Source organism: Heptranchias perlo, chromosome 15, assembly GCF_035084215.1.
Source record: "Heptranchias perlo isolate sHepPer1 chromosome 15, sHepPer1.hap1, whole genome shotgun sequence".
Lineage (NCBI taxonomy): Eukaryota > Metazoa > Chordata > Chondrichthyes > Hexanchiformes > Hexanchidae > Heptranchias > Heptranchias perlo.
In genome coordinates, this window is record NC_090339.1 from 4,359,676 (window position 1) to 4,386,055 (window position 26,380).

Here is a 26,380-nt window from a genome sequence, read left to right on the forward strand (position 1 = left end):
ATTGGCCACATGCCCTTGTCTGTTATGGTCCATTTACTCACTGTAAGGTGTGATTGGCCTCACCCCTTGCCTGTTATGGTCCATTTACTCACTGTAAGGTGTGTGTTATATTTTCAGCTCCCCAGGAACCAGAGATTCCCAGATTGCTACCACCACGCAGTGCACTCACTACTCCTTGCGATTATTCCTCACATCAACTTGAGATATGCAGAAATTCCAGAGGAATGCAGCAGTGCAAACATCAACTGGGCTCATTTCATGAAGGTCAGTCGAGGAGGAATTTTTTTTTGTTGTAGCTGAATAACAGTAAATTTGGTTGAACCCTACAGAATTGTATAAGAAGGCCCATCAATGAACTTGCTCACCGAACTGTGGAATAATCCCTCCTGTGTGTAGTGATGGTTCCATTTCACGGGACTATTGAGTGCTTCTTTCTAGAAGTATATCAGCATTTGTTATTTTGACTTATGTTTTACGAGATCAGATGATACTTACAGATGAGAAAGGCCATTCTACCCATCTTCATTGATCCATCTCGAACAACCTTACACTTTTCCCCCTCCCTTCCCTCATTGCTCCATCGAACTGCTGTCTTAAGGGAGTCTTATGGGGATCGGGCGGGAAAGTGGAGTTGAGGTCGAAGGTCAGCCATGATCTGATTGAATGGAGCAGCAGGATCGAGGGGCTGTATGGCCAACTCCTGCTCCTGTTTCCCATGTTCTTAAATGATTCCAGGATTTTTGCCTCCAGCATTGTCCCTGGGAATCCATTCCAATTGTCGATCACTCTCTGCGTGAAGAAACCTCCTGATGTCGGTCCTAAAGTTGCCTTTGACTAGTTTGAACCTGTGTCTGCTTGTCCTACTCCCACAGTTCAATTTGAAGTGCAGACCAAGAAATAACATCAGCCCAAGGATTGCCAAACCCTCCAGGATTGTCCAGGAATGAAAAATTAATCTCCTGGACACTGCTGCGAGCAACCCGGGAGAAAAATCAAAAAGAAATTGTGTGTTTTTTTTCCATTTCCTTTGAACTTTCATTTAACAATTATGAAACTATTGGCGATGGGGGGGTGGGGGCGAAAAGCTGGTGACCGGGCGAGGAGGTGGGAGGTCATGTGATGTAACCTCCAGGAATGCGTCCAACTAGAATTGGCGACCTGAAGCAGCCTGGTCACGTTGCAGGTCAGAGGCCAATGTGGCTATTCTGTAGGCACATCCTATCCTGTCCAATTTTGGACCTTCTAGCGGAGCTGTTAAAACTCCACATACAGCAGTTAGCTACCCAAGGCTGAGGAGATGCTGCAAGCTTAGCTTTGGGCTGCTTGTTCAGATGCCCATCCCTTCAAGCAGAGCCCCTTTGCGGGATTAAAATGGGGCTGAGAGAGCTCGGATCATGCTGGATCCACTTGCTGCCGCACCCCCAACGCTACCAGCCCGAGGTTCATGGTGCAGTGATGAATCATATGGCAAAAATCTAAATGGTAATCACATTTCTTAATAATTCCATATGTTCTTAATTCAACAGCGGTGTTTGACACTGATGGACAGAGGGTTTATCTTCAATCTAATAAATGACTACATCAGCTGTTTCTCTCCCAAAGACCCAAAGGTGAGACTTTCTGTCCCCTGCCATTATCCTTATCTCCACTTCCAAAATAGTCATTATAACTGTTTTTGCATCACTCAGTCCTTTAAAAGAAGAGACTTGCATTTATATAGCACCTTTCACAACCTCAGAACCTCCCAAAGTGCTTTACAGCCAATAAAGGACCTTTTTGAAATGTAGTCATTTTTGTAATGAAGGAAACCCAGCAGCAAATGTGTGCACAGCAAGATCCCACAAACAGCAATGTGATAATGACCAGATCATTTGTTTTTAGTGGTGTTGGTTGAAAGATAAATATCGTCCAAGATACAGGGAGAACTCCCCTCTTCTTCTTCGTCCAGCTGAGAGGGCAGATTGGGCCTCTGTTTAACATCTCATCTGAAAGACGGCACCTCTGACAGTGCCGCACTCCCTCAGTGCTACACTGGAAGTGTCAGCCTAGATTTTGTGCTGAAGTCTCTGGAGTGGGACTTGAACCCACGACCTTCTGACTCAGGCGAGAGTCCTACCACCGAGCTGACACCTTGAATTGAGATTTTGGCCCCGATATTTACGGGGAGGGAGCGGGGGAGCGTGTCTAAAACCCTGAAAGCCCGGGGACACAGAGGTCCTAGCAAATTTAACGGCAGGACCTCATTAACATTTTCTTCTTCCGTTTCCCGCCTGACAACTGGCCAGATTGACAGGCTGGCCGACTGCTGGGCAGGAAAGCCAGCAGCAGGAGGCCGCAGCCAGGGACCCTTGGAGACGGTCCCTGGCAATCGGGAGAGATTGGGGCTTGGGATCGGAGCTTGGTGGAGGGGGTGGGAAAGGGAAGGTCGCTGATCGCGGCAGCGAGGAGAGGCTGCGATCGTCAGAGGGGAAGACAAATCTTTGAGCGGCGAGGGGAGAACTCCTGCTCCTCCTGGCCCAGGAGGAGTGCTGTAAAAAACACTAACCTGCTGGATCCGGCTGCTCCCACTTCCATTTCACCGCAGGGTTTCCCGAGCCCTGGGAAACCCGGCCCGCAACTGTCAAACTTAAATCAGGCCCCCCAATTACACTGTGGCGGCCTGATTTAAATATGATAATGAAGCGTCCGGCCTCTCCAAGACGGGGGACACGCACGCCTCCAAATCACCGCTGTGAAAATGGCGGCAGTCGGGTACGCGGCAACCTGGGGTCGCATTCCCCGATTTTTAATTTTTAACCCCCAATCTCCTGCCCATTGTTGGGGGGGGGGGGGGGGGGGGGGGTTAAATATCGAGGCCTTTATTTCTGTATCTGCTTGACCCCCACAGTAAGTATTGATGATTGAGTTCTCCTGGTTTTATGCACTGCTGTGCCTAATATAACTCTGTTTTGACATTCTGAGAAGGATTCTTTCGTTCATATTATCAATGACTTTAGGATGACATCATTAACCATATCCACTTTCTGCTATGCGTATTTTTAAAATTTTGTTCCCGTCTGTGAAGCACCTCGTGATGTTTTACTGTTCAAGGCGCTATATAAATCTGAGTTATTCTAATTATTCTGGTGGTGTATTTGGAAACATATTTATTGACAGTCGAAGCTGATAACAGTGGTAGTTTGAGCCAGACAGTATGAGGGAAGTTAATGAACCCCTCTTAAGAGTCAAGTACCTCTGAGTATGAAGAAACTTAGTTCAGCTGCCTCATCCTGTTAGATTAGGTCGCTCCTCCAATCTCAGTGACAATAACATCTCCACTTAAAAGGAGTGGTGCACCCCGATTTAATAAACACAGGAGTGCATTGTTAGCACATAGAAAAGTATATGGGAGAAAGAAAATATTTGCATTTATAGCGCTCCTGTCACGTAACAAAGCCCTTCACAGCCAATGAAGTATTTTTGAAGCATAGTCACTGTTGTAATGTAGGAAACGCAGCAGCCAATTTGCACACAGCAAGATCCCACAAACAGCAATGTGATAATGACCAGATAATCTGTTTTTAGTGATGTTGGTTGAGGGATAAATATTGGCCAGGACACAGGGGAGAACTCCCCTGCTCTTCTTCAAAATAGTGCGGTGCGATCTTTTACATCCCTCTGAGAGGGCAGATGGGTCCGAGGTTTAACATCTCATCTGAAAGACGGCACCTCCAACAGTGCAGCACTCCCTCAGTACTGCACTGGGAGTGTCAGCCGAGATTTTGCGCTCAAGACTCTGGAGTGGGACTTGAATCCTCGACCTTCTAACTCAGAGGTGAGAGTGTGACCACTGAGCCATAGCTGATACCTTAAAGGCAAGGCTACATTGCAAAACTTCATCCTCCATCAGCTGCAGTTTGTTCCTCATAACTCATAAAGTTGTTTTTTGTGCTAAAAAATGAGAATTATCCAATAGTTTGTTTGTGACTTCATGTTACGAGGAATAGACTGTGTAACAAACTCCAACACAAACAATCTGAGCAGTCGTCACACCAGCGTTACAGGGAAGTCTCCTGTTCCTGTAGATACTGCCCCTTTAAACAAGAGCAGCAGTAATGTCACAATAAATGTAAGGCCATTCAGTTTAACCGACTCTTCCATCTTTTATAAACAGGCTGTTAATGGGTTCGTTCACTTCCTCGTGCTCATCTGTCACGTTCTCACTCCCAACAGGCACTCATTGAATACAAGCTGGATTTCCTGCAAATAATCTGCAATCATGAGCACTTCATTCCTCTGAATTTGCCAATGTCCTTTGCGAAAAGCAGACTTCAGCGGATCCAAGGTCCAGTAATAATGATCACCTTTTGCTCTTTATTAATTCTGAGAATTGTGTTTCTGATTATCATTCTTCATCAAACAAAGAACTTTGTTTAAATCTATAGCACCTTTCTCTTCTGTGTGTTAGAACTGTGTGCATGTGTATATTAAGTGCGTGTATGTATACGTGCATGTATATATGTACATGTATATATTAAGCATGTGTATTAAATGTGCATGCATATATGTGCGAGCGTGTGTATATTGTGCATGTGTGCATATGTGTTTTTTCAGATAGATTTACTTAAGCCGGACGGAATCTTTTTGTAGCAAATTCCAAAATCTCTTTTTTGTCATTTCTGATCTTCCATGTTCCATTGTGAAGTCAAACAGACAGACTGGCAGAATCAAAAGCAACTCCTGTTCCTTTGAGAAGCTCATTCAGCTCCATGTGACTTGCTCTTTCCCAAGCCCTGTGTAAATAATTTCTTCTCTCCCATTTCCCCATTAGCTCTCTTCAGTGTTTTTTCTCCCATGTCCATCACACTTCTGTCAGTCAGATTGTGATTCGAAGACAGTTCATACATGCTGAACCTGTGGCTTACAATTATTTTTATTGGAACGTGTTTTCAGTTCTAGCTCAGCATTTAGTTTATAGATTTGATTTGTGCATTGTCCAGACTCCCACATTAGTGTCGACGTCAGGGAGGCTCTCCCTGTAACTGAGCATCGTGCCTGGTGATGTCCCTATGGTGACACTTTCTGTCCTGAAGGGTCTGTCAAAATTTTCAAGGAAGGTCTTGTAAGGAGAATCCAACAGTCTGCGGAACTCACGAGCAAAGATGGTTAACACAGCAAATCCCTTCCTGATGTCGCTGTCACAGCAAAGCAATTGGATTCACAAGTTTTCATTTTCCCATGGTTAATTTGTATGATTTAAAGCTTGCACAGAAGCAGCCAAGAAAAGCCACTCACTTGACACCTCAGCTCAAACCCAGTTACTCCGGAATTGGCTTTGCCTCCACATTAAAGGCAAAAATTGGAGCGGATACGTATGTACTCATGACCAAACATCAAAAGGAGGAGCCATTGGAAGAGACTTTCTGGTGTACACAGGTCAGCTCACCCAAGTGGGGGAGAAAAGCCACAAATAGTCTCCTTGAACGTAGGAAACTTTGGGAACAGCATCTATCAACTCACTGCCATGTCCTACAATTCCTTCATTAAGGCACACGCCATATGCATAATTGATGCAAAGGTTCAATGCCATAACAATGCCACTCTCAGTAAAGGAAGATGTAGTTGAGATACTGGATGGGCTAAAAATTGATAGAGGAGGTACTGGACAGGCTAGCTGTACTTAAAGTAGATTAGTCACCTGGTCTGGATGGGATGCATCCTTGGTTGCTGAGGGAAGTAAGGGTGGAAATTGCAGACATACTGGCCATAATCTTCCAAACATCCTTAGAAAAGTGGGTGGTGCCAGAGGACTGGAGAATTGTGAATGTTACACCCTTGTTCAAAAAATGGTGTAAAGATAAACCCAGCAACTATAGGCCAGTCAGTTTAACCTTGGTGGTGGGGAAACTTTTAGAATCGATAATCCGGGACAGAATTAGCAGTCACTTGGACAAGTGTGGATTGATTAGGGAAAGCCAGCACGGATTTGTTAAAGGCAAATGGTGTTTAACTAACCTGATAGAGTTTTTTGATGAAGTGACAGAGAGGGTAGATGAGGGCAATGCGGTTGATGTGTATATGGACTTTCAAAAGGTGTTTGATAAAGTGCCGCATAATAGGCTTGTCATCAAGATTGAAGCCCATGGAATAAAATGGGCAGTAGCAACCTGGATACAGAATTGGCTAAGTAACAGGAAACAGAGAGTAGTGGTGAACAGTTGTTTTTCGGACTGGAGGGAGGTGTACAGTGATGTTACGCAGGGGGTCAGTATTAGGACCACTGCTCTTCTTGATATATATTAATGACTTGGTGTACAGGGCACGATTTCAAAATTTGCAGATGATACAAAACTTGGACAGAAGTATAGTGAGGAGGATAGTGATAGACTTCAAGAGGAAATAGACAGGCTGAAGGCATGGGCGGACATGTGGCAGATGAAATTTAATGCAGAAAAAATGCGAGGTGATACATTTCGGTAGGAAGAACGAGGAGAGGCAATATAAACTAAATGGCACAATTCTAAAAGGGGTACAGGAACAGAGAGATCTGGGGATTAATGTACTCAAATCGTTGAAGGCGGCAGGGCAGGTTGAGAAAGCGGTTAAAAAGCATATGGGATCCTGGGCTTTATAAATAGAGGCATAGAGTACAAAAGCAAGGAAGTCATGATGAACCTTTATAAAACACTGGTTCGGACACAACTGGAATATTGTGTCCAGTTTTGGGCACCGCACTTTAGGAAAGATGTGAAGGCCTTAGGGAGGATGCAGAAAAGATTTACTGGAATGGTACCAGGGATTGAGGGACTTTAGTTACATGGATAGACTGGAGAAGCTGGGGTTATTCTCCTTGGAACAGAAAAGTTTGAGAGGAGATTTGATGGAGGTATTTAAAATCATGAAGCGTGTAGATAGAGAGAAACTGCTCCCATTGGTGGAAGGGTCAAAAACCAGAGGACACAGATTTAAGGTGATTGGCAAAAGAACCAAAGGTGACATGAGGAAAAACTTTTTTTACACAGCGAGCAGTTGTGATCTGGAATGCACTGCCCGAGGGGGTGGTGGAGGCAGATTCAATCATGGCTTTCAAAAGAGAACTGGTTAAGTACTTGAAAGGAAAAAAATTGCAGGCCTACGGGGATAGGATGGGGGAGTGGGACTCGCTGGGTTGTTCTTGCATAGAGCCGGCACGGACTCAATGGGCCGAATGTCCTCCTCCCGTGCTGTAAGGTTTCTATGATTCTATAACATAAGCTGTCAAGTCACCACACAATCCCTACTGCTGATGGCAGAATCTATCTTGGTCCCTCAGCCTTTTCCACCACAGAGTAAGTCCTTTACGTCTGGATACATCTGGTGGGTCTAGGCCTAGAAATTGGATTGTGCCCGAATAACCAACGGTGAGTATCCTGCCTTTCATCATGCCCATATTTGCTGTTTTGATCTCCGAATCCCTGTCACAAGGAGTTCTCCATAAATACTTCATTTGGTTTTCTGCCTTCAGAATCGGAATTTCCAATCCTGGACACCAATGGTAATCCTGAGATCTCGGGATTCAGTTTGGCCAACCCAATATAGGAATGGTGATTCTATTAGCCATTACGTTCATTCTACTATCAGGATCTGTCTATCCCTCCTCTTCCTCCCCCTCCCTTCCCCTTCCTCATCATCTTCCTCCGAATATTGTTGCCTCTGGAGGATGGAAACTTGGCCATGACCGGGAAGGAATGGTTTCCTGACCTGTTGAGCTGATTTACGTTGCTTTGGATGGCTGAAAAGTCTCAGCGGGAGTCGTCAATCCTTGAAGATGCTGCTGAAGAAACGAGTGAAGATGGTGGTTTTTCTCACGTTGGACAGGACCGGGATTGAAATTCTTGATGGGGACTATTCTGCTTTGGCTCACAAAGTGGAATCTTAAAAATCATAACAGACCGAGCCCAGGAGACAGGGGGATGAAGTGAAGTGTAAATACTGCAATGGGAGTCTGTAGTTCTTCAAGCCTTGTTGATACTGGCCTCGTGTAGTGAGAGGTGAATCTGCATTAATGCAGTGTGACGCAGCCATAGCTTTTCTAATGGCTGTAAGCTGCCCTTGTAGAATTACATAACACATCAGTCTGTGTGTCAACGTTAAATATGGGATAGTTTTGTTTGCAGCCAGTTTTACATCAGGAGTGGAACTCAGACTTGCACCAAGTGTGTTAAGTTTGTGTAATTGTTAACTTGCACAGAGCTGCCTAACTGGAAAGGACAGTGTAGGGAAGGGGAGAATTTAAAGGCACAGCGCTCCACTCATTAACTTTAAAAGATAGGTTGGATTTATTAACAGCTCCTCGTGATTGGGTGAAATTCGTCAGACTGTCGCACTGTTTCTGCAATCCCTAATTTTGGGTTGAGAACCTTAGACTTCTGGGGTCGTCAAAATGACAGAGGCTCCAAGGTATGGATCCCAGGATTGCAATTCCCATTCACAACACCGTAAGCCCTCATTCTAATGTGGTACTTGGATGCTGTCCAGTGGGGCATCCTTCATACTACAGACCTGCAGTTCCAAACCAGCACCGATGTTAGGAAAATAACAAGATCGAGAGATTCAAGAGTATTTGTTCAACAACCGTTCCTGTTTCATTTTAGCTCAAAGTGCCACGCTGGCCCTTTTTAAGCTGAAGAAAGGCAGTCAAAATCCAATGCTGAGAGTTTTGGGCCCCAGCTCGTGATTCAGATCCATAGGGTGATTCCGCAATCCGGCATTCCCAGAGGGGAGCTATATCCATAGGGAGTGCAGGTCAGAGAATCTGAGCTCTAGTGTTATAGCCCTCCCTCCAGCCTCTGCCCCTGCCAGAGGGGCACCCATTGGAAGTGCAAATCACCCTTTCCATGTGAAAATGATTTGTTTTTGTTTCTATAATGGCCTTTTTTTTAAAAAAAAAAGATACTTGTCCACATGTCTCCAATGTAGATCTGCAACTTGAGTACGCTCTTACTGATGACTTCTGCAAGCATCACTTCCTGGTGGGACATCTGCTGAGGGAACTCGCCGTCGCCCTCAATGAGACTCGAGACATCCGACACGCAGCCATTGCTATTGTCAAGAGCCTGATGATGAAGCACGCGTTTGATGCCCGATATCCGCACAAGGTACGAGGACACCAGTTATTTTAACTGATGAAACTTCCGTTGAAGGGGCATTTACCCTGTGCACAGCAGCCTGCGAGAAAGCCACTCTCAAATTGGCCGTGGGTGTGAGGACTGTGTTTACACTCTGGTAAGGAATCTACACTTTGGGCTTGAAGCTCGATCTCCAGGTGTCATGGGGATTCAGTTCACTATCTAACTCCGGGATTACACGCCAACTATAGTGTAGCAGAAAGTTGGCACCAAAACCCCTGCACATGATACATCTTGCACAATATGTGATACACGTTCAGCCACACTAAATAGTGCTGTATTTTTATTTATATATCTAAATATTATTCAAAATCTCATGTGGCATATGCTCTTTCTGTCCACTGACCTCACTTCTCTTTGTCACGATCTTTGGCCATGCCTTTCTGTCAGCATTTACCATTGTAAAATGCTATGTCAACATTTCCCATTCAATTTTCCTACGTCAACCGTCATGGTGTAGTTGTAGGCTCTGACCACAAAGTGCCTCTGTGGACCAAGTTTCTGAAGTCTCCCAACTCCATTGCCATATTGTATTTGCTATGAGCAGCCCCACAGGCAGTTTACTTGTGCCTTAAGAAACCTATAATTTTTTCTGTCATTGGTTTATTGTTAATATGATGTTGCTGCTCACTAGGGCACATTTATACGTGGCAAAATGTAATTAAATTATAAACAAGCATTGTGTGATATACTGTGAATAAAATGATATCTGCTCAGTGTTAGATTACTCAGGTTTGTCGAACAAACATTTGGGTTTCTTTGGTATTCTAAAAGAAAGAAAGAACGAACTCCCATTTATATAGCAGCTTTCATGACCTCAGGAAGGTCCTATAGAGCTTTACAGCCAATTAAGTATTTTTGAAGTGTAGTCACTGTTGTAATGTAGGAAACGCGACAGACAATTTGTGCATAGCAAGGTCCCACAAACAGTAATGTCATAATGACCAGATAATCTGTCTTGGTGATGTTAATTGAGGGATAAATATTGGCCAGGACACCGGGGAGAACACCCCTGCTCTTCTTTGAATAGTGGCATGAGATATTTTATATCCACCTGAGAGGGCCTTGGTTTAACACCTCATCAGAAAAACGGCACCTCCAACAGTGCAGCACTCCCTCAGTACTGCACTGGAGTATCAACCTAGATTATGTGCTCAAGTATCTGGAGCAGGACTTGAACCCACGACCTTCTGACTCAGAGGCGAGAGTGTTCCCATTGAGTCACGGCTAACATCCTGCTTCATAATTTATGTAACAGATGTTCAGATTCATCTTCTCCCAAAACAAATTCCACACGGTCAGGGATTGAGTTAATTTAGACTCCTCACTCCCCTCAGGAGTGTAAACCCAGCTCTTCAGGTGAGATCGTACACACGGCCTGTTTGCCCAAAGAGAGAGATGTTGCCAGGTGATCTACTGTCACCAATATGCAAGAGCACAGGGATCAGTACCCCAGTAATCCTCGAGGGGAATATCGGTCAATGGGCTCCAGATGTATCTTCAACCTCTGCACCTTTACCCCTCATCGAGAACTTACTGTTCCCATCTAGGGAAGTGTTGGATGCCTCAATTTGACTCATCGAGCTGTCTTACATTAACCAGTTCAGATTATATAACACTGCCAACCTCCCTATCAGGACACGCACAAGTTACAGAGTGAATGAATTAACCCTTTCTTGCCAAATTAATATAGAGGTCAGGCCATAAAGTCAGGAACTAACATTTCTTTATTAACACCTTATGATCACAGTTAGCAGCGTTTAAGTCTTAACATCTGGGGTAAATGTTTAAGTGCAAATGTACGAGAAGTTTCCCTCAAACTAAGGGAAGTGAGATTTGAGGCAGGCAGTCCAATCAGAGCTGCCAGAATATAAGGTTGATCATCCCAGGAGAAGGGGATCCAGGGGGGAATGGAATTCACATCCATGGACACAGCTTCATCACACTCATCCCAGGGGGGAACAGAATTCATATCCATGGACACAGCTTCATCACACTCATCCCAGGGGGGAACAGAATTCATATCCATGGACACAGCTTCATCACTCACAATCCCAGGGGGAACAGAATTCATATCCATGGACACAGCTTCATCACACTCACATCCCAGGGGGAACAGAATTCATATCCATGGAGACAGCTTCATCACACTCACATCCCAGGGGGAACAGAATTCATATCCATGGACACAGCTTCATCACACTCACATCCCAGGGGGAACAGAATTCATATCCATGGACACAGCTTCATCACACTCACAATCCAGGGGGAACAGAATTCATATCCATGGACACAGCTTCATCACACTCACATCCCAGGGGGAATGGAATTCATATCCATGGAGACAGCTTCATCACACTCACAATCCAGGGGGAACAGAATTCATATCCATGGACACAGCTTCATCACACTCACAATCCAGGGGGAACAGAATTCATATCCATGGACACAGCTTCATCACACTCACAATCCAGGGGGAACAGAATTCATATCCATGGACACAGCTTCATCACACTCACATCCCAGGGGGAACAGAATTCATATCCATGGACACAGCTTCATCACACTCACATCCCAGGGGGAACAGAATTCATATCCATGGACACAGCTTCATCACACTCACATCCCAGGGGGGAACAGAATTCATATCCATGGACACAGCTTCATCACACTCACATCCCAGGGGGGAACAGAATTCATATCCATGGACACAGCTTCATCACACTCACAATCCAGGGGGAACGGAATTCATATCCATGGACACAGCTTCATCACACTCACATCCCAGGGGGAACAGAATTCATATCCATGGACACAGCTTCATCACACTCACAATCCAGGGGGAACAGAATTCATATCCATGGACACAGCTTCATCACACTCACATCCCAGGGGGAACAGAATTCATATCCATGGACACAGCTTCATCACACTCACATCCCAGGGGGAACAGAATTCATATCCATGGACACAGCTTCATCACACTCATCCCAGGGGGAACAGAATTCATATCCATGGACACAGCTTCATCACACTCACATCCCAGGGGGAACAGAATTCATATCCATGGACACAGCTTCATCACACTCACATCCCAGGGGGAACAGAATTCATATCCATGGACACAGCTTCATCACACTCACAATCCAGGGGGAACGGAATTCATATCCATGGACACAGCTTCATCAAACTCACATCCCAGGGGGAACAGAATTCATATCCATGGACACAGCTTCATCACACTCACATCCCAGGGGGAACAGAATTCATATCCATGGACACAGCTTCATCAAACTCACATCCCAGGGGGGAACAGAATTCATATCCATGGACACAGCTTCATCACACTCACATCCCAGGGGGAACAGAATTCATATCCATGGACACAGCTTCATCACACTCACAATCCAGGGGGAACAGAATTCATATCCATGGACACAGCTTCATCACACTCACATCCCAGGGGGAACAGAATTCATATCCATGGACACAGCTTCATCACACTCACATCCCAGGAGGGAACAGAATTCATATCCATGGACACAGCTTCATCACACTCACATCCCAGGGGGAACAGAATTCATATCCATGGACACAGCTTCATCACACTCACATCCCAGGGGGAACAGAATTCATATCCATGGACACAGCTTCATCACACTCACATCCCAGGGGGAACAGAATTCATATCCATGGACACAGCTTCATCACACTCACATCCCAGGGGGAACAGAATTCATATCCATGGACACAGCTTCATCACACTCACATCCCAGGGGGAACAGAATTCATATCCATGGACACAGCTTCATCACACTCACATCCCAGGGGGGAACAGAATTCATATCCATGGAGACAGCTTCATCACACTCACATCCCAGGGGGGAACAGAATTCATATCCATGGACACAGCTTCATCACACTCATCCCAGGGGGGAACAGAATTCATATCCATGGACACAGCTTCATCACACTCACATCCCAGGGGGAACAGAATTCATATCCATGGACACAGCTTCATCACACTCACATCCCAGGGGGAACAGAATTCATATCCATGGAGACAGCTTCATCACACTCACATCCCAGGGGGGAACAGAATTCATATCCATGGACACAGCTTCATCACACTCACATCCCAGGGGGAACAGAATTCATATCCATGGACACAGCTTCATCACACTCACATCCCAGGGGGAACAGAATTCATATCCATGGACACAGCTTCATCACACTCACATCCCAGGGGGAACAGAATTCATATCCATGGAGACAGCTTCATCACACTCACATCCCAGGGGGAACAGAATTCATATCCATGGACACAGCTTCATCACACTCACATCCCAGGGGGAACAGAATTCATATCCATGGACACAGCTTCATCACACTCACATCCCAGGGGGAACAGAATTCATATCCATGGACACAGCTTCATCACACTCACATCCCAGGGGGAACAGAATTCATATCCATGGACACAGCTTCATCACACTCACATCCCAGGGGGAACAGAATTCATATCCATGGACACAGCTTCATCACACTCACATCCCAGGGGGAACAGAATTCATATCCATGGAGACAGCTTCATCACACTCACATCCCAGGGGGGAACAGAATTCATATCCATGGACACAGCTTCATCACACTCACATCCCAGGGGGAACAGAATTCATATCCATGGACACAGCTTCATCACACTCACATCCCAGGGGGAACAGAATTCATATCCATGGACACAGCTTCATCACACTCACATCCCAGGGGGGAACAGAATTCATATCCATGGAGACAGCTTCATCACACTCACATCCCAGGGGGAACAGAATTCATATCCATGGACACAGCTTCATCACACTCACATCCCAGGGGGAACAGAATTCATATCCATGGAGACAGCTTCATCACACTCACATCCCAGGGGGAACAGAATTCATATCCATGGACACAGCTTCATCACACTCACAATCCAGGGGGGAACAGAATTCATATCCATGGACACAGCTTCATCACACTCACATCCCAGGGGGAACAGAATTCATATCCATGGACACAGCTTCATCACACTCATCCCAGGGGGAACAGAATTCATATCCATGGACACAGCTTCATCACACTCACATCCCAGGGGGAACAGAATTCATATCCATGGACACAGCTTCATCACACTCACAATCCAGGGGGAAACAGAATTCATATCCATGGACACAGCTTCATCACACTCACATCCCAGGGGGAACAGAATTCATATCCATGGACACAGCTTCATCACACTCACAATCCAGGGGGGAACAGAATTCATATCCATGGAGACAGCTTCGTCACACTCACATCCCAGGGGGGAACAGAATTCATATCCATGGACACAGCTTCATCACACTCACAATCCAGGGGGGAACAGAATTCATATCCATGGACACAGCTTCATCACACTCACATCCCAGGGGGAACAGAATTCATATCCATGGACACAGCTTCATCACACTCACATCCCAGGGGGAACAGAATTCATATCCATGGACACAGCTTCATCACACTCACATCCCAGGGGGAACAGAATTCATATCCATGGACACAGCTTCATCACACTCACATCCCAGGGGGAACAGAATTCATATCCATGGACACAGCTTCATCACACTCACAATCCAGGGGGGAACAGAATTCATATCCATGGACACAGCTTCATCACACTCACATCCCAGGGGGAACGGAATTCATATCCATGGACACAGCTTCATCACACTCACATCCCAGGGGGAACAGAATTCACATCCATGGACACAGCTTCATCACACTCACAATCCAGGGGGGAACAGAATTCATATCCATGGACACAGCTTCATCACACTCACATCCCAGGGGGAACAGAATTCATATCCATGGACACAGCTTCATCACACTCACATCCCAGGGGGAACAGAATTCACATCCATGGACACAGCTTCATCACACTCACATCCCAGGGGGAACAGAATTCATATCCATGGACACAGCTTCATCACACTCACATCCCAGGGGGAACAGAATTCACATCCATGGACACAGCTTCATCACACTCACATCCCAGGGGGAACAGAATTCATATCCATGGAGACAGCTTCATCACACTCACATCCCAGGGGGGAACAGAATTCATATCCATGGACACAGCTTCATCACACTCACATCCCAGGGGGGAACAGAATTCATATCCATGGACACAGCTTCATCACACTCACAATCCAGGGGGGAACAGAATTCATATCCATGGACACAGCTTCATCACACTCACATCCCAGGGGGGACAGAATTCATATCCATGGACACAGCTTCATCACACTCACAATCCAGGGGGAACGGAATTCATATCCATGGACACAGCTTCATCACACTCACAATCCAGGGGGGAACAGAATTCATATCCATGGACACAGCTTCATCACACTCACAATCCAGGGGGAACAGAATTCATATCCATGGACACAGCTTCATCACACTCACAATCCAGGGGGAACAGAATTCATATCCATGGAGACAGCTTCATCACACTCACATCCCAGGGGGGACAGAATTCATATCCATGGACACAGCTTCATCACACTCACATCCCAGGGGGAACAGAATTCATATCCATGGACACAGCTTCATCACACTCACAATCCAGGGGGAACGGAATTCATATCCATGGACACAGCTTCATCACACTCACATCCCAGGGGGAACAGAATTCATATCCATGGAGACAGCTTCATCACACTCACATCCCAGGGGGAACAGAATTCATATCCATGGACACAGCTTCATCACACTCACAATCCAGGGGGAACGGAATTCATATCCATGGACACAGCTTCATCACACTCACATCCCAGGGGGAACAGAATTCATATCCATGGACACAGCTTCATCACACTCACATCCCAGGGGGAACAGAATTCATATCCATGGACACAGCTTCATCACACTCACAATCCAGGGGGGAACAGAATTCATATCCATGGACACAGCTTCATCACACTCACATCCCAGGGGGGAACAGAATTCATATCCATGGACACAGCTTCATCACACTCACATCCCAGGGGGAACGGAATTCATATCCATGGACACAGCTTCATCACACTCACATCCCAGGGGGAACAGAATTCATATCCATGGACACAGCTTCATCACACTCACATCCCAGGGGGAACAGAATTCATATCCATGGACACAGCTTCATCACACTCACATCCCAGGGGGGAACAGAATTCATATCCATGGACACAGCTTCATCACACTCACAATCCAGGGGGAACAGAATTCATATCCATGGACACAGCTTCATCACACTCACATCCCAGGGGGAACAGAATTCATATCCATGGACACAGCTTCATCACACTCACAATCCAGGGGGAACAGAATTCATATCCATGGACACAGCTTCATCACACTCACATCCCAGGGGGAACAGAATTCATATCCATGGACACAGCTTCATCACACTCACATCCCAGGGGGGAACAGAATTCATATCCATGGACACAGCTTCATCACACTCACAATCCAGGGGGAACAGAATTCATATCCATGGACACAGCTTCATCACACTCACATCCCAGGGGGAACAGAATTCATATCCATGGACACAACTTCATCACACTCATCCCAGGGGGGAACAGAATTCATATCCATGGACACAGCTTCATCACACTCACATCCCAGGGGGGAACAGAATTCATATCCATGGACACAGCTTCATCACACTCACATCCCAGGGGGAACGGAATTCATATCCATGGACACAGCTTCATCACACTCACATCCCAGGGGGAACAGAATTCATATCCATGGACACAACTTCATCACACTCATCCCAGGGGGGAACAGAATTCATATCCATGGACACAGCTTCATCACACTCACATCCCAGGGGGGAACAGAATTCATATCCATGGACACAGCTTCATCACACTCACATCCCAGGGGGAACGGAATTCATATCCATGGACACAGCTTCATCACACTCACATCCCAGGGGGGAACAGAATTCATATCCATGGACACAGCTTCATCACACTCACATCCCAGGGGGAACAGAATTCATATCCATGGACACAGCTTCATCACACTCACATCCCAGGGGGAACAGAATTCATATCCATGGAGACAACTTCATCACACTCACATCCCAGGGGGGAACAGAATTCATATCCATGGAGACAGCTTCATCACACTCATCCCAGGGGGAACAGAATTCATATCCATGGACACAGCTTCATCACACTCACATCCCAGGGGGAACAGAATTCATATCCATGGACACAGCTTCATCACACTCACATCCCAGGGGGAACAGAATTCATATCCATGGACACAGCTTCATCACACTCACATCCCAGGGGGAACAGAATTCATATCCATGGACACAGCTTCATCACACTCACATCCCAGGAGGCTGACCCCATGACCCCAGAAGAGGATAAGACAACTAACACCAACGGCGACAACTCAGAGGGACAAGTTCCTGGTCTCGATACTAAAGCTGCAAGCACATCAGTAATAAGCCAAATTAATTAGACTTTTCATGACTTGCTATCTGATGTGCTTAACCTGTCAGTCATGTAAGGAGTCTAATCATAAACCAATCTCAACAATTTATAACAATCTCAGACACTGAGCGTAAGATCAATTTGCAATCAGCAAGCCAGTTAATTGTGAATTACTGAACCAGCCGGACTGCCCTTGTAGTCTCCATTAGTAATTCCAGTAAGTGTGAGGTGGTACATTTTGGTTTTAAAAAAAAGAGAAATAATTACAATTTGAATGGGGAAGGGTGGGTGATGTGGCAGAGGGATTTGGGGGTTCAGGTTCACAAGACATTAATAGCAGAACCTCCAGTAGATGAGACCGTTTAAAAAAGCGAATGGAATACTGAGTTTTTTGGCAAGAGGTACAGAATATAAAAGTCGAGATGTAATGGGGAATCGATATTAAACCTTAGCCCCTGGATCTCCTCTCTCTGAGGGAACCTGCCTAGACCAGAGTACATGCCATCCAGTGGCCAGGTTAGCAACTGCATCACCCACAAAGAAAGCATTCTCCATCTGGTCACGATATAAGTGAGGGATTGACACCTCGATGAGATTATATTGTAACACACTGCAAACTGGACAGTCCCTTTTTTTTGGCAATTAATGCCTTAAGGAGTTTCAATTCAATAGTGTTGTGGAAACCTCAGTCAACAGAAGCTAATGCGATCTGTGTACACAAATGAAGCCAGTGTTAAAGGAGGCAGTCCCAGTCCTGTGGCTCAGTGGGTAACACACTCGCCCCTGAGTCAGAAGGTCATGGGTTCAAGTCCCACTCCAGAGACTTCAGCACACAATCCAGGCTGACACTCCCAGTGCAGTACTGAGGGAGTGCTGCACTGTCTGAGGTGCCGTCTTTCGGATGAGACATTAAACCGAGGCCCCGTCTGCTCTCTCAGCTAGATGTAAAAGATCCCATAGCACTATTTTGAAGAAGAGCAGGGGAGTTCTCCCCGGTGTCCTGGCCAATATTTATCCCTCAACCAACATCATTAAAACAGATTGTTTCATTACTGTGGGACCTTGCTGTGCACAAATTGGCTGCCATGTTTCCCTACAATACAAAAGGGGCAACATTTCAAAAGTACTTCATCAGTGGTGAAGCGCTTTGAGACATCCTGAGGATGCGAAAGGCCAATGCAAGTCCTTCATTTTTTTTCTTTTCTCTCCTGTACTCTCCAGGATCGGAATTCTGACTGTGGATTTCTGTTGTTTTAATAAATACTTTGCGATTTAACTTTTTTCATTTCAGAATCAGCAATCAAGGATAACCCTCCTGTACCTGCCGCTGCTGAAAGTGTTGTTTGAAAATGTACAGCGGCTCATTGTAAAGGACTTGTCCACTCTCAGTATGAGCTTCTCGAGCAATGTGAGTACACAGCTCTTGCTTGTACTGTTTCACAGTGCCATCTAGTGCCACTGTGTGTCGGTTAGTTTGTAGAATTGTAAAACCCAAGCTAATGTAAAGGGAACCGTTGATCTGAATTGAAATAAACTTTCCTGAGTATTAAGCCAGACTTCTATTCTACACTTAACCTGTCCTTCTAATTATTCCTGAAATTTGTTGTGGCTTTCATGTCTTCACACTCTTCCCTTGGAGAATAGTGTGAAGTAGTGGGAGGGTTCACAGGCTGATTAACAGTCTGACAGGCCGTGACGTGAACACTCCTTCCCTGGCCGTGACCATCTTTATACCGGCCGATAGGAGGGTTAGTCCTATACGGCGGGAGGATTTTATGGGCTCCCACAACCCATCCGATGGTTGGGGGGGCCACTCACACCCATCGGATTCGAGAATCCCCTGGATGTCAATCCAGAATTCAGAGCCAGAGCTCCTGAAATATGTTGTACTGGGTACTAAAATAGGCCATTCAGCCCATCATGCCAGTGCTAACTCTTCAACTCGAATCCCATTTCCCTGCCCTTTTCCTATCTCATTCCATATTTGTCCTTTCTAACTATGTATCCTTTCAAATGATATAGTCTCTGCCTCAAATGCTACTCAAACACTTCCTTCCAACTTCTCTTTCTTCTTCCAAGTGATGATTCTGGATCTATGCCCCATTTCACTATTTACTTTTGCGGAGCCTCTCTCTGTTTTGGAAGCTCTCTTCGGTTCTTCCATAACCTTCTCTGTTCCCATGAAAAAAAGTGTTTGGGCCTTTCTTCATAACTGTAATCTCTCATTCCCTTGTGTATGTGTCATCCTGCAAAGTTTCATGACCTCCCCCCCACCAGCTGCGCTCCTAAACTCAAGGACCCCACCCAGTCTCAGCAAAGCCCGTCCCCTCTCCACCACGAATCATGGTGATTGTTGTCGAACATCTTTTTTATGGAAGATGGTTAGAATTGCACAATTCCATCGGTAAACCACTGCAGGAAAATCCCAAAACCTCAGATAATACCATTTGACTTTAGTCACAGTAAATCAGATTAAAAATAGTGTGCGTTTCCCCGGTTCAGGATGATACCGTGGCTAAAAGTGTTAAATTATGAGGACAGGTTGCATAGACTAGGCTTGTATTCCCTGAGTATAGAAGATTAAGGGGTGATCTAATTGAGGTGTTTAAGATGATTGAAGGATTTGATAGGGTAGATAGAGAGAAACTATTTCCTCAGGTGGGGGAAGTCCAGAACAAGGAGGCATAACCTGAAAATTAGAGCTAGACCATTCAAGAGTGAAGTCAGAAAGCACTTTTTCACACAAAGGGTAATGGAAATTTGGAACACTTCCCCCCCGCCCAAAAGCTATTGAGGCTGGGGATCAATTGAAAATTTAAAAACTGAGATTGATTGATTTTTTTTAGGGTATTAAGGGATATGGAACAAAGGCGGGTAGATGGAGATAAGATACAGTTCAGCCATGATTTAATTAACAGCAGATCAGGCTTGATGGGCTGAATGGCCTACTCCTGTTCCTATGTTACAAGGCAGCATATGTAATAAAGCAGCATATCCTGCAACTCACCACGAGCAACACCACAGGAGATCTGCTAATCCATGCAAAGTTCCGTGCCTCTTGAAATTTTTTATTTGAAGGAACAAAATCTAAATTTGCGTTGATACTCGCTCCCTACGGACAGCAGCGGTTCAAGAAGATGGTCCATCAACACCTTCTCAGGGCAACTAGGGATGGGCAATAAATGTCGGCCTTGTCAGCGACGCCCACATCCTGAGAATGAATTTTTAAAAAATTTCAAACAATAAGAACCTCTGGTAAAGGTGAATGATAATTTCAGTGACATTTGTTTGCCAACTTTTGGTGTCCAAGAGCTGATGTTCTACCTCACCAAGTTTAGCCTATTTTACCACCTTCACTTCAAAAAGACTTTATGAAATTTTATCACGAAATGAAAATACTTTACTTTACTTTCCACTGGCAGGAGGGTCGGTAACCGGAGGACACAGATTGAAAGAACCAGAACCAGAGGGGAGATGAGAATTTTTTTTACGCAGCGAGTTGTTATGATCTGGAATGCGCTGCCTGAAAGGGCGGTGGAAGCAGATTCAGTAATAACTTTCAAAAGGGAATTGGATAAATACTTAAAAAGGAGAAATTTGCAGGGCTAAAGGGAAAGAGCGGGGGAGTGGGACTAATTGGAAAGCTCTTTTAAAGAGCCAGCACAGGCACGATGGGCCGAATGGCCTCCTTCTGTAATGTACGATACTGCGATTCTAAATCTTGCGCACAATCAGCACTCTTCAGAACTTGTGGTAAATTTCTTGTGTTTTTTTTTAAACCAATTCCTACTCTACGACAGGCTGTTCGAGATGACCTGGCCTTCGGCTTCTCATCAGCAAGTGGCACCTCCACCCCACGCAAGTCATGCAGTTTCATCGACAAGGAATTAGCCCTTTCAGGTAAATCCTCCTCCTGTTTTACTGATATTAAGTGAAGTTGACCCTTTGAATGTAGCAAAAACATTAGTTTTTAATCTAGTAAGTTTCCTGTACAACGTAGATTGTGTTAAAGAATCAGCTGTGTCGTTTAATACAGCAAAACATTGTTGGACGTTTTTCTGACCTTTAAAAATATATTCACAAAGAAAGAAAGAATTTGCATTTATTTAGTGCCTTTCATGACCTCCCAAAGCCCTTTGCAGCCAAAGAAGTACTTTTGAAGCGTAGTCACTGTTGTAATGTAGGAAACATGGCAGCCAATTTGCGCACAGTAAGCTCCCACAAACAGCAAAGAGATAATGACCAGATAATCGTTTTAGGTATTGGTTGAGGGATAAATATTGGCCAGGACACTGGGGAGAATCCCCTGCTCTTCTTCGAATAGTGCCATGGGGTCTTTTCCATCCACCTGAGAATCAGCTGTGTCGTTTAATACAACAAACGTTGTTGGACGTTCTTCTGACCTTCAAAAATGTATTCACAAACCTCAGTTTAACGAGTCATCTGAAAGACGGCAGCTCCGACAGTGCAACGCTCCCTCAGTACTGACTGGAGCATCAGCCTAGATCATCGGGCTCAAATCTCTGGAGTGGGACTTGAACCCATGACCTCTGATTCAGAGGCGAGCGTGCTACCCACTGAGCCACGGCTCTTAGTAAATTCATATTAAAAGGTTTAGTGACCGTGCTTCCGACAACCCCCAATAGCGCAGCTGGTTAAGGCAGTGAGAAGTTGAGCCCTACATACCGGTGAGGCTCCATGTTCGATTCTCAGTATGTGGTGAGTTAGCTGATCTCAGCCAGGGTTAGAGGCCGGACACTACACAATTGGCCTTGAGCCTGTGGGTTAGGGAGGGGGGAAATCAGATCAATGTCGAGAGTAAACTGATGCACTCAACAACAAAAACAACCACTTGCATTTTTATAGTGCCTTTAATATAGAAAAACGTCCCAAGGTTCTTCACAGGAGTGTTATCAGACAAAAACTAACACGGAGCCAAAGAAGGAGACATTAGGATAGGTGACCAAATGCTTAGTCAAAGAGGTAGGTTTTAAGCAGCATCTTAAAGGAAGAGAGAGAGAGATGACGAGTAGGAGAGGTTTAGGGAGGGAATTCCAGAGCTTACGGCCTAGATGTTTTACTATGTTAAAGGTGCTATATAAATGCAGGTGGTTGTTGTTGTAGGTGGCTGAAGGCACGGCCACCAATTGAGGGATGAAGGAAGAGGTCAGAGTTAGGGGAACGCAGATTTCTAAGGGGTTGTCAGGCTGGAGGAGGTTACAGAGATAGGGAGATTAAACAGTTTCCAAATGTTGGACTGGATCATGTTAACTAATCAGGTGGTCACGAGATAACCATATGTTAGGAAGGCCATTTGGCCCATCTAGATTCATCCATCCAGAGAGTTTCTATTGTCACTCCATTATAGCACCCAATTGCTTCTTAAATGAGTCCATGCCTCCATTACTCTATCTGGAAATTTATTCCACATGTTGATTATTCTTTCTGTGAAGAAGAATTTTGTGGTTAGCAGCCCTAAAAGTTGCCTTTTCTGATTTGAACCTCTGTCCCTTCGTTCTACTCCTGCAGTTTAATTTAAAGTGATATTCTGGGTTAACTATATCTATACCCTTAACAATCTTGTGTGCCTCTATAAGATCACCTCTAAGACACCTCCTGTCCATGGTGAAAGTTTCTCCAGCCTTTCACCATAACTCAGACCCCTGACACTGAGGATTATTCTCGTGGTTCTTCTCCACACTGCCTGCAGTGCTTGAATGTGTTTCTTGCACCTCAGTGACCAGAACTGGACACAGTGCTCAAGGTGCGGCTTGTCCAGAGCATGATACAGTTTGATCATTACTTCCTTGAACTTGTATTCTATTCTCAGAGAAGGCTGAGGGGTGTCCTGATTGAGGTCTTCAAGATAATGAAAGGGTTTGATAGGGTAGATGTAGAGAAGATATTTTTACTTGTGGGGGAGTCCAAAACTAGAGGTCATAAATATAAAATAGTCGCTAATAAATCCAATAGGAATTCAGGAGAAACTTCTTTACCCAAAGAGTGGTAAGAATGTGGAACGCATTGCCACAAGGAGTAGCTGAGGCAAATAGCCTAGATGCAATTAAGGGGAAGCTAGATAAGTACATGAGGGAAAAAGGAATAGAAGGGCATCCTGAAAGGGTTAGATGAAGTAGGGAGGGAGGAGGCTCGTGTGGAGCATAAACACTGGCATAGACCATTTGGGCCGAATGGCCTGTTTCTGTGCTGTAGTTTTGATGTAACATCTGGCGATGTCGTTCAACATTCTATTGGCTTTGTTGATTGCTGCTCTACATTGGTTGGACAAGTTTGGTGTTGAATCTACCAAGTCTCTTTCAGCTTCATTTTTAGGTACCTCAGCCCTGTTCATGGAGTACATATGCCACCTTTTTTCTTCCTGCACTTTACACTAGTCTGCATTAAATGTCATCTGCCGTTCTGTCCACTTACATGTTTTCTCCAACTCCTTCTGTAATTTCTGAGCTGCCTCTCCCGATCCCACTGCCCCTCTTAGTTCGGTATCGTCTGCATATTTGACCACTTTGCATTGAATTTCTGAATCCAGGTCACTTATGTAAATTCTGTTCAACGGTTTGATAATACAGTGTGTGAACTGCCAAACCCATTCTGTTTTCTATCTACAGGTTATGGCACATCTTGTAGTCAGGGGCTGAAGCGTGATGATTCCAGAGGATCCTTGAGTGTTGAATTTAATACGTGCACGCCCGAGAGAGCTGATGAAAGACGGAATTCCATTGACTACGTAAAGGAAACTCTTTCAACTCTTGAGATTTTTGGCTTCTATTTTTGATATCATTGAGTTGTAGTAGAGCATGTTTCAAACCACCCATGGTAAACTTACCCGGTCCTCAAAACCATAAATGAAAATCTGTCACAAGACCTAGGAGTACGTGGATCATCAATTTGGGATGAGGGGCTCCAGTTATTTGGGTACCTAGAGAAGTTGGGATTGTTCTCCTTAGAGCAGAGAAGGTTAAGGTGAGATTTAACAACAACAACATCTTGCATTTATATAGCGCCTTTAACGTAATAAAATGTCCCAAGGTGCTTCACAGGAGAGTTATCAAACAAAATTTGACAAAGGGCCACATAAGAGATGGTAGGACAGGTGAGCAAAAGAGGTAGGTTTTAAGGAGCGTCTTAAAGGAGGAGAGAGAGGCAGAGAAGTTTAGGGAGGGAATTCCAGAGGTTAGGGCCCAGGCAGCTGAAGACATGGCTGCCATTGGTGGAGCGATTAACAGAAATGTTCAAAATGATATGGGGTTTTGATGGAGTAAATAAGGAGAAACTGTTTCCACTGGCAGGAAGGTCGGTAACCAGAGGACACAGATTTAAGATAATTGACAAAAGAACCAGAGGGGAGATGAGGACAAATTCTTTTTGCGCAATAAGTTGTTATGATCTGGAATGCACTGCCTGAAAGGGCGGTGGAAGCAGATGCAATAATAACTTTCAAAAAGGAGAAATTTACAGGGCTATGTGGAAAGAGCAGGGGTGTTGGGCTAATTGATAGCTCTTTCAAAGAGCCGGCACAGGCACGATGGGCTGAATGGCCTCCTTCTGTAATGTATCATTCTATGTTTTTTCTTCCTATGTGTAGCACTTTATACTTGTCTGCATTAAATTTGATTGGGTGGAAGGGGCTGTAGAGGGATTTGAAAAACAACGTGAGTATCTTGAATTCATTTCCGTGGGGATTGGAGCTTGGTGAGGACAGGGCGATGGGAATTGGGACTTTGTGCAGGAAGTAGGGCACTCCAACTAATCCTCGATTAGTTTTGGATTATTCTAGCAAAGAGCCTGCACAGGAACAAGGAGCAAAGTGGCTCTCCCTATGCTGTAAACATCAATGGTTACTTGTGGGATCGGGTTTGAGTCCGTCCCAGACTGATCAGATGGAAGTCTCCTCTCTTTGCCGACTGTAAAGTTCCTACATAAAATGAGTTGAAGTCTCAACCAGCTCACTAACAGTTGTGGGCCCACAGCACAAACCTGCTGAAAAATTTGCAGGGCTATGTGGGGGGAGAGTGGGACTAATTGATAGCTCTTTCAAAGAGCTGGCACAGGCATGATGTTTGTGCCTCCCTTTGTGCTGTAAGATTCTATGAATTCAGTGCCAATTAATATTCAAATTTGATAATCTCACCACGAGGACTGGACGGAAATGGTAAAACTTGCTGACGATGAGGTGAAGCCACATGGAGCAGAGCAGAAAGAGTTCCATTCTGTGCCTGGCTGCCGTCCCTGGCCTGAACATTGAGTTGTTCAAAGTGAACCAAATCAGATTTATCCTGTGATTATAGAGAAACAGGTATGGATGCAGCTGCACTCGAGTGGTTACTGTGCTCATTTGTTTATGATCGTGTCTTTTAGAGTCTACAAAGAAGGAGCTCGACTGAAAGCAACATATCCCAATACAGCAAGCTGGATCAGTATGAAGTCAGGAGTCTCCTTATGTGCTTCCTTCACATCGTTAAAACAATCTCGGAAGGTACATCAAGTTCCTCTTATCAAACCAACTAACGAAATTGACGGGCAGGATAAAACCATCTGGTCCATCAAGCCTCCCCCACACTCATGATGCCTGGAGCATCCTGACTAGATAGTTCCAACCCCCACCCACCCCCGACAGAACAACAGAGAAAAGCCCAGGGATTCCCTCAGGCGATCGAAACCATTCCAGGAGATCACATGGACCAAGTGTTATCTATA

At 45.1% G+C, this 26,380-nt stretch overlaps 1 protein-coding gene across 1 annotated transcript in view; it reads left to right on the plus strand.

Annotated features, from left to right (window-relative positions):
• Positions 1-26,380, plus strand: part of dock11 (dedicator of cytokinesis 11) — a 273,861-nt gene that overhangs the window by 147,524 nt on the left and 99,957 nt on the right. Inside the window, exons 28-35 of the mRNA XM_067996777.1 lie at positions 118-264; positions 1,527-1,610; positions 4,213-4,324; positions 8,938-9,116; positions 18,957-19,073; positions 21,466-21,565; positions 24,292-24,410; positions 26,042-26,159. Coding sequence (XP_067852878.1) covers positions 118-264; positions 1,527-1,610; positions 4,213-4,324; positions 8,938-9,116; positions 18,957-19,073; positions 21,466-21,565; positions 24,292-24,410; positions 26,042-26,159 — 976 coding nt within the window. The remainder of the gene's footprint in view (positions 1-117; positions 265-1,526; positions 1,611-4,212; positions 4,325-8,937; positions 9,117-18,956; positions 19,074-21,465; positions 21,566-24,291; positions 24,411-26,041; positions 26,160-26,380) is intronic.